Below are 17228 nucleotides of genomic sequence, written 5' to 3'. Positions count from 1 at the left end.
GATACTTAAAATGCATGTATCCTAGTTATGGTACTGTGGTTGGTAACAGATAAAACCCTTATAATCTAATATTAATTCTGCAGTTTAATATAAATCATTTATATTAAAAATATTTACCTGGTGATATGGAGATATATATATATATATATATATAATATGAAAATAAGAATTCTTCTACTGACTCAACCTGGACAGAAAAGCCATGAAACAATTACTATCTTCTATAAGTACCTACCATATACTCACTCAGTGAGAGGTAGAGAACATAAGGCTTATTTTTTTTTTTCAAATGTAAAACTGTTTATTTAACTTCAAAAACATTTCAACGTTTTAAACGTACAAAAAAAATAACAGAACATTGCAGATCGTGTTCAGTACAGAAGGTTCTTGAACTTTTATCAATACAGTGGCTCTTGGCTTTGCTGACAATGAAGACTCCTATGGTTTGTTTAAAAAACAGTTTAAAACTACCACTTCAACTAAAAAGGATCCAAAAACACTTCTCATGCCAGGTGACCCCCCGCTTTTCCACAGCTAAGAATGGCAGCGGGATGCTATGTCTCTATATACAGAAACAAGACAACCTGAAGCTAAATGGATGCCCACTGCAGTGTCCACAGGTCCAGCCCCACAGTGCACGCCCTGAGCTACGGCCCCTCTGGAAGGCATTGCTCCCTGCAGCCTCCACACCAAGCAAGGAGCGTCAAGAGTGTGTCTCGGTTGTTTTGTTCTTTTTACAAACTATAGATATGTACAGCTGAGAACTCGGGATTCCTAGCCAATGACCATAGTTAACACACCACCTCACAAATTAAAAAAAGAAAGAAAAGCCAGAAACATCTTTAAATGCTTTGTCACACCAACAGCAAAGTGCACAGAGTGAGGAGAACACGAGAGCCTTTTCATTTTAAAAATGTTTGGAAATATGTACAACTTTGATACAGCTTCTGGGTGCTCCAGACACCCATGGCCACTCTATGTAAACCACTGACAATTAATTGCTAGAGCACTTTGAGAGACTACAATATGATCATGATCCAACTGGGTAATTAAACCTAACAAGGGCAACAGACACGTCCCGTGTGAGACGTGTGTCAATCACGGTGCCTCCCTACTCCAAGGTATTCACAAGGAGACACATCAACAGGTTTTCTTTATTCATCCTCCTCCTCCTCCTCCTCTTCTTCGTCCTCGTCGTCTTCCTCTTCCTCTTCCACCTTTTTCCCGGCAACTTTAGCAGGACCCTTAGCGCCATCAAACTTCCCTTTAGACTTATACTCTGCGACATCCTTCTCGTATTTCTCCTTCAGCTTTGCTGCCTTGTTGATGTATGGCTGCTTCTCGCTGTCACTCAGGTTATTCCACATCTCGCCCAGCTTCTTTGCCACATCTCCAATAGAGATGCCAGGGTTTGTAGATTTGATCTTGGGGCGGAATTCAGAACAGAACAGGAAAAATCCAGACGGTGGCCTCTTGGGGGCATTCGGGTCCTTCTTCTTCTTGCCTCCCTTAGCTGGTCCGTAATCCTTCATTTCCCGATCATAGCGCACTTTATCTGCCTTTGCCATTTCATCAAATTTAGACTTCTCTTTCCCAGACATTGTCTTCCACCTCTCAGAGCATTTCTTGGAAAATTCTGCAAAATTGACAGGGACCTCGGGGTTTTTCTTCTTATGTTCCTCTCTGCACGTCTGCACAAAGAAGGCATAAGCAGACATCTTGCCCTTTGGTTTCTTGGGATCACCTTTAGCCATCTTGACTGTATTGTTTGCTAGTCTGGGCAGCGCAGGGCACGACGCGCGGCTCAGCTCTCCACAACCTCGCGCTAGCTGCCTCCACGAGAGCTGCTCATAAGGCTTATTTTGACTTCTAGAAGCTTATAGAGTTGTCTATAAAACAACCACCAGTGTGCAGACAGGCATATAATTAAGTGCTAAAATGTGTAGAAGAGACATTTGTAATGGTTCAAGAGTTCAAAGAGGAAGAGAGGAGTGACAATGTGCCAGAAGATTGCAGGAAGGACCTAGGACTGCCTGGAAGGATAGACTTAATGAGGCAAGGGTGGAGGAACAGCATTCCAGGTGAAGGGAACAGCCAGAATAAGGCAATGAAGTGACAACAGGCATAGGGGTTCGCTTGAGTGACGGTGCATAATGAAGGTCAGTGGGATAAGTAAGTAGGAGGCTGAATAAGTAAGAATAATTTAGTCTGGTGAGGGCCTTGAAAGGCCAGTCAAGAAGCCTAGGTGTGATGTCATGAGAAATACGGGCTCTCTGCAGGTTTCTGAGCAGGGAAGTGACATGATTCAAAGCAGTGTTGGAGGAAGACAAGCATGGCAGGCTGCGGTGGGCCCAACTGGATGGGGACCTGGAGTCAGCAGTTGAGACATGAAGGGCTGAGGAGCCTGAAGTGACCACCGACTGTGGAAACAGAGGGAAGAAAAGAAAGGACTGCAGGAAAGCAGACACTGAGAGAGAGAGAGAGATGACTCCAAAGAACTCCGTGATGCCTCGGAGAACCCTGGGAGCTCCATCGGAGCTCAGGAGTCTGGCGTGAGTCATGGTGAACTCAGGGCACAGTAAATATTTCCACCTGGAAATGTCCACAAACCATCTGGAACAGAACTGGAACCCATTTCCATTTTCAAAGCTACATATCTACACTGTACCTGAAGCCTCAAGCAGTCACATACCAGATCACAATTTGGTAGGAAAGATATAAGTGACAGTTTGTAACTGGCATCACTGGCTCTATGAAGGGCCAGACGTGCTCTTACTCCCTGTAAAAGAGATGAAAGACACCTGTGTCTGTCCTCAGCTGCCATCGGCACTTTACAGATCTCGGTCAGGACTCAGTCTCTCCAAATGTGCCTCATCCACACATGGCCCCTGCTGAGCCACCTTTGTAGTGAGAAGTGCATTAATAAACGTAAGTAATAACCACTCTGACATGACATCATTTTGTTTAAATAAAGTGTTTGAAAAAAGGTCATGCTTTGTGATTATCATAATGAATGAAGTAAAAACAGCAAGCATGTAGTTTTGTTTTGAGACCAGTGAAAATCCTCTTGTGAGAGGAGACTTCATTAAATTAACATCACACAGAGACGAGAGGAAGAGCTGCCAGTTTCATTTACTTTCCAGCCTCACTGGAGGTGCTATACTGTTTCATTACTGTACATTTTTTTTAAGTGCAACTTGAAAAATAGTCAGACGCTCAGAGCCAGCAACAGGACTCCTCACAGGGGGTGGGGAAAGGCCTGAGAATCTGGCAGGTCTCCCTCCTGCCCCCTCAGCTAAGTTCCCAGTTCCCCAGGGTCATTCCAGCTTCAGGGTCTTTCCTCACCCACTCATTCTCCCTCTACCTGTGGGAATCTGTATTCTGGAGCAGGAAGGCAGGAATAGGAAAATACGAAAAATTCCTGCCCCTGACTCTATGGCTGGGTCTCTGAAGAGCACAGAGCAGGGGCTAAATGCAAAAGAGAGCAAAATTGCCAGCGCCTGACTTTCCTCCCACATTCATTGGCCCTGCCTTCTGGATCACATTGGAAAATATTCACATCAACATATTTCAGCTACTAGTCACAGAATAGGCATATGAATAAATGCAGAGCATGTGTTCACAGGGCCCAACGAATCTTTCCAGTGCAAAAATTCAATATGTAAACTTTACAATTTTGCAAAAGAAATTCATCTTTAGGGGTTTCCCTGGTGGTGCAGTGGTTAAGAATCCGCCTGCCAATGCAGGGGACACGGGTTCCAGCCCTGGTCCGGGAAGATCCCACAGGCTGTGGAGCAACTAAGCCCGTGCACCACAACTACTGAGCCTGCGCTGTAGAGGTCGTGAGCCACAACTACTGAGCCTGCGTGCCACAACTACTGAAGCCCGTGCACCTAGAGCCTGTGCTGCACAATGAGAGAAGCCACCACAATGAGAAGCCGACGCACCGCAACGAAGAGTAGCCCCCGTTCGCCACAACTAGAGAAAGCCCGGGCACAGCAACAAAGACCCAACACAGCCAAAAATAATAAATAAATAATAAAATAAATAAATTTATTTTAAAAAAAAAGAAATTCATCTTTAAATTGCCACCCTCTGTTTTTTTTAATCTACTCAATCTATTGCTTTAGGTTCTAGTTCCTCTTTCATAATTCTCCTGGTGAGATGTCCCCCTCATTAACTGAATTGTAGAGTTTTCTTTCTGTGCTTATTCCGTTAGGAACCATCACACCAGTCACAAACCTGATTTAAAGATGGTTATGCCATCGCTGTTGATTCCCCAAAGCTCACAGTCTTCTAGGGGAAAGTGCCTCCATTCACACCAGCACGAACTAGGGATTCTCCCAGCTGTATTAAGAAACCGGCAGCATTACACCACCCTATCTCTGTGGATATATTTGTTTTTTGTTTTTTGTTTTTAACATCTTTAATGGAGTATAATTGCTTTACAATGGTGTGTTAGTTTCTGCTTTATAACAAAGTGAATCAGTTATACATATACATATATCCCCATATCTCTCCCCTCTTGCGTTTCCCTCCCTCCCACCCTCCCTATCCCACCCCTCTAGGTGGTCACAAAGCACCGAGCTGATCTCCCCGTGCTATGTGGCTGCTTTCCACTAGCTATCTACCTTACGTTTGGTAGTGTATATATGTCCATGCCACTCTCTCACTTTGTCCCAGCTTACCCTTCCCCCTCCCCATATCCTCAAGTCCATTCTCTAGTAGGTCTGTGTCTTTATTCCCGTCTTGCCCCTAGGTTCTTCATGACCTTTTTTTTTTCTTAGATTCCATATATATGTGTTAGCATACGGTATTTGTTTTTTTCTTTCTGACTTACTTCACCCTGTATGGCAGACTCTAGGTCCATCCACCTCACTACAAATAACTCAATTTTGTTTCTTTTTTGTGGATATATTTGAATAAAAAGCTGGGTGGGATTCTGAGAGGGAAACAACACTGTAATGTGAGCTCATTAGTCTAAGGACTCGCCTGTGGTTGAATTTTCATGCCCTGCTAGAGGCGTTAGTCTCTCCATTCCAGACAAAATCTTCCCATAGTTCTTTACCTGTTCCTCAATCTATGCACTTTTTAGACATTTAGTCTGTTTCCTCACTATGAATTAACAAACTCAACTCTGTCACTTACACAGGATAATTTTGTGTTCTTGTGTACAGACTGAATAAAATGAACTGAAATCAACTCTAAACAACATAAACTACAACCAAACTAAAATGATTCAAAATAACTATTGTTTTCCTTTTCAATCTCTCAAAATAGTAATTAATTTGAAATTTTTCCTATTATTTTGAAGTAATTTGGGATCTGTGACACAATCAAATAAAAACACTCTATTAAGACTGTTGCTCACACCGCGATGAGGAGTGGCCCCCACTTGCCACAACTACAGAAAGCCCTCGCACAGAAACGAAGACCCAACACAGCCAAAAGATAAATTAATTAATTAATTAATTAATTTTAAAAAATGTATAGGTGTAATTACATGTTGTCACGGAGCTGCTTCAAGATAATATGGAATGGGGTGAAACAGGTGCGGGTATAGAGAAAACATGACAGCCATCCGTTGGTAAATATTAAAGCTGGATGAGTTCATGGGTATACAGGGAACACTTACAGTATTTTGTATACTTTTGTATATGTTTAAAATTTGTGATAATTGTTTAAAAACAAGACGACACTGTAGAAAAGTTTGGCAGTTTCTCACAGGTTAAACGTAGAGCTACCATATGATCCAACAACTCTGCTACTACCTACACTGCACATCTAAAAGAACTGAAAGCAGGGATTTGAACAAATATTTGTACACCAATGATCATAGCAGCATGATTCACAATAGCTACAAGGTGGAAACAACCCAAGTGTCAATCAACCGATGAATAACAAAATATGGTATATACACACAGTGGGATTTATTAAGCCAAAAAAGGAATGGCATTTTGTTACATGCTATAACATGGATGAACCTTGAAAACACTAGGTTTAGTGAAATAAGCCAGACATAGAAGGATAAATACTGTAGATTCCACTTACACGAGGTACCTAGAATAGGCAAATTCATAGAGACAGAAAATAGAATAGAGGTTACTAAGGGCTGGTGGGAGGGAAAATGGGGTTGTTACTGTTGGATGTTACTGTTGGATGGTTACAGAGTTTTTGTTGAGGATGATGAAAAAGGTTTGGTTATAGACAGTGGTGATAGTTACACAACACTGTGACTGTATTTAATGCCACTGAACTGCATATTTATAAATGGTTAAAATAAATATGATTTATGTATATTTTACCACAATAAAAAAAAGAGGAGTAACTGAGTTGAAATTTCAAAAAAAAAAAAGACTGTTGCTCAAAAAGTATTTGTGGTAGGAAGAATTCTAAGATGGTTCCCCAAATTCCCACCCTTGGTACACGTACCCTGTGTAATCCCCTCCCTTGGAGTGTGGGCAGGTCCTATCAATATGATGGATGTCACTTCTGTGATTAGGTACATTATGAGGCAAAGGTGAAGGGATTTTGCAGATGTAATTAAGTTCCCTAATGAGATGACTTTGAGTTACTCAAAAGGGAGATTATCCTAGGTAGACCTGACCCAGTCAGGTGAGCCCTTTAAAAGAGAGCCCAGAGGTCAGAAACTTGAAGCATCAAAGACTCTCCCCTGGGGCTTCCCTGGTGGCACAGTGGTTGAGAGTCCGCCTGCCGATGCAGGGGACACGGGTTCGTGCCCCGGTCCGGGAAGATCCCATGTGCCGCGGAGCGGCTGGGCCCGTGAGCCATGGCCGCTGAGGCTGCGCGTCCGGAGCCTGTGCTCCGCAACGGGAGAGGCCACAGCAGTGAGAGGCCCGCGTACTGCAAAAAAAAAAAAAAAAAAAAGACTCTCCCGTGATGACTTTTGAAAAGCAAGCTGCTATGAGTTCTACAGCAAGGAAGTGGAATCTTGCCAACAACCACAGGAGCTTGGAAGAGGACTCCTAGCCTCAGATGAAACTGCAGCCCCAGCTGACACCATGATTGCAGGTTGTGACACCCTGAGTGGAGAATCCAGTTAAGCCTTGTTCAGACTCCTGACCCATGGAATCTGAGACAATAAAATGCATGTTATTTCCAGCTGCTAAATTTATGATAATGTTATGCAGCAATAGAAAACTAATTCAATATCAATAAATATTTATTGGCCACTTTTTGCTGGGCTACATTTTGCAATAGATTTTTTTTTTAAGTGTAAAGATTAATCCATGTATTTGAGAAACTTTAATCTACTGGGTACCATAATATAGGCAACTCTGTGGGGGCAAAATAAAGCCGCATGTATCTGATAAGTTGTAGCAATTCTTAAACTAGGAATGTGAAGGAGGAGAGCAATCAGGGAAGGCTTTGTGAAAGCGGTGGCACAAGCTGGAATTTGAATAGTTGTGTTAGGTAGAAATGGGGTAGATCAGCATCCCAGGACAAAGGAAGAGTGTGAGCAAAGCAGAGATGGAAAAGTGCAATGTCTATTTAGGGAGGAGCCAATGAAACACTCTGGCTGAAACACAGAGTTCCCGTAGGGGTTGCTTGGGACTTTATTGGTGATCAACAGGCAGCCTTTGAAGGCAAGAGAGGCACATTTTGTGTGTTAACAAGGGTAGCAAATGTTTGGCTCTCCATCTAAGTGGAAAGGTTGACTGCTTTCTTGGTTCAGAAGATAAGGGAGATCCTTTGCTCTCTCCTGGCTTTTCAGATGTTGATACTGTTATCTCCCCTGCTTCCTGATTCTCACTATGCAGTAAATGCTAAGGGGTTTTTTTCCTCTATGATATCAAATATCTTGTTTACTAACAGAAAGGAGATTTCCGATCTCTGCAACAAAACACATACTGAATCCATTTCATCAGGAGGCGGAGGAAGGGCACGCAGCAGCTAGCTCAGTCTATATGCTCTCCTCCATTTAAGAGACTCATATCTAACAAGAATCAAATTATGTGGAAGAGAAGATAATCATTTCAAAATCTGTGCATTTTAGAGGATAGACATCTCAAATAAGATGGCCCTTGATTTAGAGAAATTTTTTAAAGATTTATATATTGAAAAATAGGACAGATCAGGGTAGGAAGCATAGATCTTCATGGGAAATTTTTGAAAAAAGGAATTTGGGGGCTTCCCTGGTGGCGCAGTGGTTGAGAGTCTGCCTGCCGATGCAGGAGACACGGGTTCGTGCCCCGGTCCGGGAAGATCCCACATGCCGTGGAGCGGCTGGGCCCGTGAGCCATGGCCGCTGAGCCTGCGCGTCCGGAGCCTGTGCTCCGCAACGGGAGAGGCCACAACAGTGAGAGGCCCGTGTACCGCAAAAAAAAAAAAAAAAAAAAAAACGGAATTTGGGGGATTGAAGACTGGCCTCTAAAAATAGAATAAAGGTTGAGACTTAGAAAAAAGGTCAGTGAGTCATTCCCAATGTGGAGAATGGCTGAGGAAATTTTATCAACAGTAGTGATCAATACATGATTTTCAATTGCTGGCCATACTGTGCCACACCCTCAGTAAGAGTTTTCTGTATGCGACTGTGAGGGTAGTGGTGCTTCTGGGGAATCAAGAAGGGGACTGAGGTCCATGTACAGGCTGACGTGTGGCCAAAGGAAACATGGGAGGAGAGGTGAGAGAGGGAGTGGACACCCTGAGAAGGGTCAGAGCCAGAGGTGGGGGAGGGCAGGGAGGCCTCTGGCTTTGCCTACCTAGCATGTGGAAGGGGGCTTCCCTCTTTTTATTTGAGCATTGAAGGACAGGTGTCCTCCTATGGCTGGAAGTCTTGGGGGACACCAAATAGCAGATATTTGTATTATATGTTTATAAATTTCAACCATAAGGGTTAACTATGTCCCAAACATGTTGCTAAGTGCTTTATATACATAATCTCATTGACTCTGAAGAGGTACTTGTTACTGTCCCCATTTTCAAATGAGGAAGCAAGTTCAGAGAAGGTAAGTAACTTGCCCAAGGGCAGAGAACGAATCAACAGTGTCCAGATTCAAACCCAGTGCTGCTGGGCTCCGAATCCCATGTTCTTACCCTCCGCTCTCTACACCAGCTTTCACCACACTGCTCTACCGGGAACCACTCTGTTTCTCTGGTTCCCCCTTGTCTTCCCTCACAACCCTCTTGCTTGTCTCCCTCTTATCAATTTCCTTTCTAATCCCCCCTCCACCTCAAATGTAATTTCTGCTGTCTCTTGGGAGCATCCAGCCATCTTCTGGGGGCGTCTCTCTTGGTATGTTCCCACACCATAGATACCATGTCACGTTCACTGGATAGATAGACACTCAGCCTCCTGGGATGGGTTAGGGAATGTGGCTGAGGCCACACAGGAAGAGGCAAGGCTAGTTGCTGATAAAGGTAATTCGTATATTGGGACCCATAAAATGGAGACTGCCCCGGTAGCCTAGGCCACGTCACAAATCTAAGTCATCCTGCTCTTATAGGAAACACCTATCAAGGAAACCCAACACATACCAATCACAATTCTCCAACTCAGCTTTAGCTCACCTCACCCTAGAAACTAGCACCTGCTAGCCTTATATGGAAATCACCGCCTCCTAGCCAATCACATCCTGTTTCCTTGTTGCCACTTCCAACGCTGCATAAATCTCGCTCTTGCCCAAAATCCCTCAGGAAGAGAGCTCCACCGCTTGTGAGGCTCTGCACTTCCCCAATCCAGTCCTTTCCCTTGAATAAAGGACATCAAACTTGTTACTAAATTGTATTATTTTTGTCATTTGACAGTACTATCTAGGGACCCTTTTTCCCTGGTCATGCTGGTGATCCTTTTAAAACCACAAGTCAGATCATGTCACTCCCCTGCTTCAAATCCTCCAATGGCTTCCATGATGTTCAGAAAGAAATTCAAAGCTCTGACAATGGCCATCAAGTCCCTGCGTGCCTACCTCATTCGCCCCCCTCCAGCCCCTGTGCTCTTGTTACCATTCCTTTTTTTTTTTTTTTGCGGTACGCAGGCCTCTCTCACCGTTGTGGCCTCTCCCGTTGCGGAGCACAGGCTCCGGACGTGCAGGCCCAGCGACCATGGCTCACGGGCCCAACCGCTCCGCGGCATGTGGGATCCTCCCGGACCGGGGCACGAACCCGTGTCCCCTGCATAGGCAGGCGGACTCTCAACCACTGCGCCACCAGGGAAGCCCCGTTGTTACCACTCCTTAACAGAGCCAAGGGCCTTTGTGTGTGCTGTTCTTTCTTCTGGAATGCCCTTCTCCCAGAGAGCCGCATGGGCATTCTTCACTTAACTCAAGTCCCTTCAGGGAGGCCTTCTGTGACTGCTGATGCTATCCAAAATGGCACTCCCTGCCATCATTTCTGCTCCCTCTGCCTGTGCTGTTTCCCCCAGCACCTACCACTAGCTAATGATACAATGTACCTCTTTGTCTTCTGTCAGAATGCAGGTTCCTGGAGAGCAGGGACTTCCCCTATTTCACTCACCCCAAACCCCCAGTTGCCTAAAAGAGTTGGCTCATAAGAGGCATCTCACATATGCAATAGGTACTTGAAAGACATCTGCTAAATGAATAAAGGCACTCACAGATAGTGAAAGGCTTGATTCAGGTCTGGTCTGCACGTACATGCCTGACTGGGAGAGAAGGTGTATCAGCCAGGTGTAAGTAAGTACAGGAAGAGTGGGAGAATTTGATGAGAGTCTGACAACAGGGCAAAGGTGTGGGCAGGGCACGAAGAAGCTTATGTCCTGCTCCGAGGCTGCTAACCGGTCTGAAGGGCAAGGAGGAAGCAGATATCAGGACAGGCAGAGCAGAGGGCTGTGCTGAGTAGGACACTGAGAGGAGCCTGCAGCCACCCCGGAGGGAGGGGATCAGGGTGGGTAGATGCCCCATCTCCCCTCCCTCCCTCTGATCTCCTGGTGTGACTCCCTTTGACTGAGCTCATCAGGAAGCCAGAGGCCAAAGCCAGACCTGGAGGAGGGTGGAGAGGAACCCAGAGGGCCCAATGGAGGGCCTCCAGCTGAGAAGGCAAAGGAATCTCTGGGGCAAGAGTAAGCCTCGCCTCTCCCTCTTGCTGTTTCTGAAGGAGATGCAGCTGAGATTAGGGAAAGGACGAGCTGGAGGCCTCATCATCATAAAGACTAGCATGGAGTACTGCAGACATATGAGTCATGATCTAATTCTACTGGCTGATAAGAAGAATCACCAGCTGGTAAGGGTTTGTAATTATTCTCTTCCTAAATTTACTTTGTCAGAGTGACAGAATTCTTCTAAGCTGAACTTTCATGTCCATTGTAGCAGCCAAGTTTCCTTGAATACTCAGATCCTCTTGATAAATGCTAGGCTGCGTTAAGCAATCCTAGCTTGGTCACAGGGTCAGCCAGGTCCTCCTGTGGCCCACACCGTCTTTGCCGGCCATACTGGACCTAATAAGAATCACTGGACCTCAGACCTTATGAGCTTTATACTTCCCTTAAGTCCTGGCAATCATTTCTGCAATTATGTCTTCCCTGACATCATGCCACTGAGAAAATAAACTATAATTCTAGCAAAAACCTGGATGCTGACCCCATCTCACCCCATATATAAAAAATAACTCAAAACTGATCAAAGACCTAAATGTAAGCTAAAACTATAAAACTCTTAAGAGAAAACATAGGTGTAAATCTTTGTGACTTTAAATTTGGCAATGGTTTCTTATAATATGTAAAGAACCAAAAATATATACAGATAAATTGGACTTCATCAAAAATAAAAACTTTTGTGCTTCTAAGAATACTAGCAAGAAAGTGAAAAGATAGCCCACAGAATGGGAGGAAATATCTGCAAATCTCATATCTTGTAAATCAAACATCAAACCACATGTGGGGGTTTAGTATCCAGAACTCTTACAATTCAACAAGAAAAATACAAATAACCCATTTTTTTTTGGGGGGGGGTGGTACACGGGCCTCTCCTGTTGTGGAGCACAGGCTCCGGACGCGCAGGCTCAGTGGCCATGGCTCACGGGCCCAGCGGCTCCGCGGCATGCGGGATCTTCCCGGACCGGGGCACGAACCTGCGTCCTCTGCATCGGCAGGCGGACTCTCAACCACTGCACCACCAGGGAAGCCCAAATAACCCAATTTTAAAAGGACTTGAATAGACATTTCTCCAGAGAAGATATACAAATGGACAGTAAGCACATGAAAAGATGCTCAACATCATTAGTCATTAGACAAACACAAATCAAAAGCATAATAAGGGGCTTCCCTGGTGGCACTGTGGTTGAAAGTCTGCCTGCCGATGCAGGGGACACGGATTCTTGCCCCTGTCCGGGAAGATCCCACATGCCGCGGAGCGGCTAGGCCCGTGAGCCATGGCCGCTGAGCCTGCGCGTCCGGAGCCTGTGCTCCGCAACGGGAGAGACCACAACAGTGAGAGGCCTGCGTACCGCCAAAAAAAAAAAAAAAAAAGCATAATAAGATACCACTTCACACCCACTAGGATAGATACAATCAAAACAATGACAAATTCTGGTGAGGATAGGGATAAATTAGAACTCTTATATATTGTAAAATTGCAGCCAATTTGGAAAACAGTTTGGTAGTACCAGTTTTGGTACATAAAAGGACCATATGACCCAGCAACTTCACTGTTAGGTATATACTAACAGAATTGAAAATATATGTTCACAAAAAAAACTTGAACATGAATGTTGACAGTAATATTATTCATAATAGCGAAAAAGTGGAAACAACCCAAAAGTTCATTGACTGATGAATGAATAAACAAAATCTGGCATATCCATGCAAGAGAATATTACGTTGCAATACATACTACATACTGGAAGAACCTTGAGACCATGATGCTAAGTGAAAAAAGCCAGACATAAAAGACCACATATTGTATAATTCCACTTTTATCATATATCCAGAGTGGGCAAATCCAGAGAGACAGAAAATGGATTAACGGTTGCCAAGGATGGGGTGGGGGGGTGGGGGGAGGAGAGGGAGTGGGGAGGGATTATGGATGGGCTTCTTTTTGGAGTGCTGAAGACGTTCTGGGACTAGGTAGTGGTGATGGCTGTACAACCTCGGAAATAAAAACCACTGAACCACTGTATACTTTAAAAGGACACATTTTATGGTATGTGGATCATTTCTCAATTTAAAAAAATGGATGATAAACAACAATGAAGTGAGACTATTTCCAGCGTCCTTATCGCCACAGTGCAAGGAAACTAATGAAAGTAAAATAAAATTTCAAGTTGCAAGAAAAAAGTTATGGGGCCCTGGAACAATGCTAAGGCCAAATCTATGAAAATGCTATGGAAGGCCTTCTCACTGTGTTCTAGTGGCAGCTGCAGAAAGGGAAATGGAAAGAAGGGAGGATGGTAATTAAGGTCCGGGAGTGCCTCCTATGAGCCGGGGACTTCGGCAAAGCCTGAGGTCCCTAACCAGGGGCAGGAGCACAGCAGTCAGCCCAGGGCTCACATTCATGAAGGGCCTCAGATACAAACTTGTATTTGTAAATGACATAAAAGACTCAAGTACATGGAGACAATAACAGGAATTTTTGTCCCTTATAAAACGACATCTCATGAAATATAAACTAACATTTTTTAGCATATCCTTATCTTGCAAATACATAATTATATTTGTGTATGCTAAGAATATTAATTTTTAAAAAGTAAACATTTAGAACAAATCAGTGTTTTCATAACCCTCTTTTTGACATTTTGACATTTGACTTTTGGTTGTTGTTCTAATGTATTAGGAGTTTCTAAAATGGGAGTGAGCTCGGCCTCTCTTAATTTCTGAGGAGCCCTGATCATATTTAAGCCCCACAGCCACCCCAAGAGGTAAAGAGTATGGTCCCATTTCATAAGTGAGAAAACCGAGGTTCAGTAAGACTAGATTACTTGACCTGTCTTGCAAAGTCATGTGACTGGGGTTTGAATCCAGGTCTGTTTGATACCAGAACCCATGGTGCCACTTTCACATGTTAAAGACGATGAAGGGTGAAAATGTAGGTTTTTCTCCACTTCAATGCACCAAAGCACCCCCTCTGCCAAGGTCTCCGGGACCACATGGTGCCCTTGTGTACAGTCTTGCTCACAGCCAGGCTGCTGGAGGAACTACTCACATCCTGCTAGAACCCTTCCCCAAAGCTCTGCTGCTCCTGAAAATGTTTCAGGACTACTTGGAAGAAGGACACACAACTGAGAAACTTAACTCAAGGCCTGCATTTGACCAGAAAGAGAGAAATATCTTTGCAGGACCTTCCCTACTTCCTTAAAGAGAGGACCACACATTAAATAGAGCAGAAATGCCATCTCCGGTTGCTTGCTAAGCGAGAGCAGGGCTTACTATCGCCATGCTGGACAGATCCTAAAGGATTCGGAGCACCTGACGTAAAGAGACTCTTCTTCAGCTAGCATGGTGGGAGGAGAATAGAGGAGGAGTGGGAAGGGCCCAGTCCCACCGGATGCATGCCACGTGAATGCAAAAGGCCAAATGCATTATCCTCATTTTCCGGAGGAAGAAACTCGAGGTAAGAGTAACTTTTCCAAAGTCACATGGCAAGTAGAGCTGGATGGAATTCATCCCAGGCGTGCCTGGCTCCAGAGAGGATGCCCCTCCCTCTACAATAGCATGTGAGGCGGCATAATGCAGTGGTCAGGAGCACACATGCAGCTTTGTTACACAGGTTCAAATCCCAGCTCTGACACTTACTACTGAGTGACCTTGGGCAGGTCGAGAGACCTCTATTCCTCAGGGTTCTCATCTGGAGAAATAGGAGAAATAATTGTATCTACCTCATAGAGTTGTTATAAGGATTAAATGGAGCTTCTGGGTTGTGAACGTGTGGAGGTGCTGGGAGAGGGGTGTGCTTGGAGAGGGCTTGGAAGCTCTGTGGTCCCTTCTCCATACCTTGCCCTATGCATCTCTTCCATCTGGCTGTTCCTGAGTTGCATCCTTTTATAATAAACTGGTAATCTAATTGATCTTAAATTGGAAAAAAAAATTAAAAATGAATGAATTGTCATTGGAATCAGCGTATGAGAAAATAAAGGACTCCACTTCTGATGACTGAAAGAACATTCAAGGACCCAGGACTCAGGAAGATCCTGACCTCTTTCAAGGACAAAATCCAAAAATCCTTACGACTAAGAAACTTGACTGTGCTGATTTTTTTTTTTAATAAGTAAGTTATCATCAACTGGGATTCCCACTACATACTCTTATCCAGTGGAAAGAGAATTCCAGACCTGCAGAAGCCTCAATGAGAGTAGTTTGACGGCAGAGAACCTTGACAAAAAGTTAAGTACAGGTCTTTATACTTTCCGACACTTCCATTTGCAAATGAAAATAACAACATTGGCCACATGTATTTTATACCTCTCAATTAATATGTGAATACTGCTATAAAAACAAAAACAAAAACACTGAACAATGCCAGGATTAGAACAGTGCCTGGCATACAATAAGTGCTGTGCTATGTAAGAATCTGCTATTATTGTTTTATACAATTTCTTCATGTCAACACAGTACGATAAGCAGGGGTTGTAAAAATACCTATCCTCTATATACACAGGTAACAGGATGCTGAAATGGAATGCTTTGTGCTCAGTTTCAGGTAAACCTCAAATCTGAGAACAAACCTGTAGTGCCAGGTACCTGCACATTCCAAAGTGAGGTGCATCGACCGCCTATACCAGGACTTGCAGAGGTGATGTCTCAGAGCCAGTATACGAAATTTTGAAGTCAAAGAAGCTGTGAAAGAGATTGCATTTGGAGAATGCTGCTGCAGGGTGGAATTTTTCTTCCCTCTCTCACTTCCCCCATGGAAGAGAGAACACAGGTGCTTCCCCTCCCTCAAGCCTAGTGAGAGAAATTCAGGGGGACAAATGGAGAGCTTCATGTGTCTCTCTTGGAGGTTGGGAGACACAGAAGACAAGTGTCTGCCTCACATTTGAGAGATCTAAAGTTAAGGGGCTGAGATTATTGGAGAGAAAGAAGGAGGCACTGGTATTTGGACTGATGATGAGGGAAGTTTTCCATGGAACAGATGTGGACCCTGCAGTAGGGAGCCAGCCTGGAGCAGTCTTGACGGAGACTCCGTCAGGGTCAGTGTAGGGTGGACTCAATGCCTGAGGGCTAAGGGACAAGTTCCGGCCATCCTGGGAATTACAATGAGCTATATGTCCAACAAGAGCCCTAGAGAAAACCAAAAAAGCCCCTGGAGAGAAAGAAGCAGCTATAAATATCCACTTAAGCCAGACAACACCTTCAAGATAAGACAGTGCCCCTTTTCCACCCAAATCCCCACTCCGTCTGGGCCTAACCCACAGAGAATGAGTGTGAGCTGGGACTGAAGAGCAAAGGGGTAAAATCGGGGAGCGGGGGGAACAGAGCAGAAGCCGGCTACCCCCTCCCTCCCTGCAGGAGGCCCCACCCAATACCCACGCTAGCTGGGCAAAGGGAGAATGACCACTTGGATGACATTTAGAATTTTAACTACTACATTGGGCCAGACATTTAAATCACTGAAATTAAAGATTTTTACTTTCTAAGAGGGAGTGATAAATCCAGGGGATGGAAAGGAAATAGTCCATAGAACTTTTTTGAAAAGACAGTGATGACAAGGGATAATCTTGATTGTTTCTGCTTTCACATACTGAGTCCCACCCAATCAAAGTAATGTCACTCAGATGAGTAGCCCTCCTCACAATTCAGAAAGCAGGGCTGAGTTGCGGGTCCAGGTGGAAGGGGTGACCTGGACATGAGAAATGCACAAATGATAAAATACGTACCTTTTAGATTATAAGGGTGTGTGTGTGGAATATGAGATTCAAATAGAACAAGGTGAAATCTGTATAACATGTTGTAGCTACTGCTGTAAGGAGAGTGAACATGCAATCACAGAATACATGTAAAACACCAGGAAGGATACAGATGTTTCACTGGTGGAAATGATTTTCGATTAAAGTATATGCTCTTGGTGTCAAAGCCCATGAGAAAGCCCATGAGAAACTGGGTTCATTCATTCATTCCTTCACACATTCATTGAGCATCAACTATTACCCCAGCAAGGTTTCTCTTGTCCTGTGTTTATGTCTAATCAGAGGTACACACTGATTAGAAAAGGCCTGGGAAAGGCATAGTCCCCTCAGCCTCAAAGGGTTCAGAAGTAAAGCTGGGGTCGGTATTCAAAGGATGCCTGCAAAATACACTTGACATGGGCATCCTTTCC

At 44.3% G+C, this 17228-nt stretch overlaps 2 protein-coding genes across 2 annotated transcripts in view; both read right to left on the bottom strand.

The window, feature by feature from the left end:
- CRYBG1 (crystallin beta-gamma domain containing 1) overlaps positions 1-17228 on the bottom strand; it is a gene marked incomplete at its 5' end in the record, with an annotated part of 218495 nt that overhangs the window by 78641 nt on the left and 122626 nt on the right. The gene's annotated exons all lie outside the window — the stretch shown is intronic.
- Positions 1155-1754, bottom strand: LOC307061243 (high mobility group protein B3; the record flags this gene model as incomplete). The annotated part of the gene is made up of 1 exon (XM_079716284.1): positions 1155-1754. The coding sequence occupies one exon, from the start codon at positions 1752-1754 to the stop codon at positions 1155-1157; it is 600 nt and encodes a 199-aa protein (XP_079572410.1).

This window comes from Hyperoodon ampullatus (genome assembly GCF_949752795.1).
Source record: "Hyperoodon ampullatus genome assembly, chromosome: 12".
Classification (NCBI taxonomy): domain Eukaryota; kingdom Metazoa; phylum Chordata; class Mammalia; order Artiodactyla; family Ziphiidae; genus Hyperoodon; species Hyperoodon ampullatus.
The sequence above is the reverse complement of the archived record's forward strand: the minus strand, read 5'-3'. Positions and strand labels throughout refer to the sequence as shown.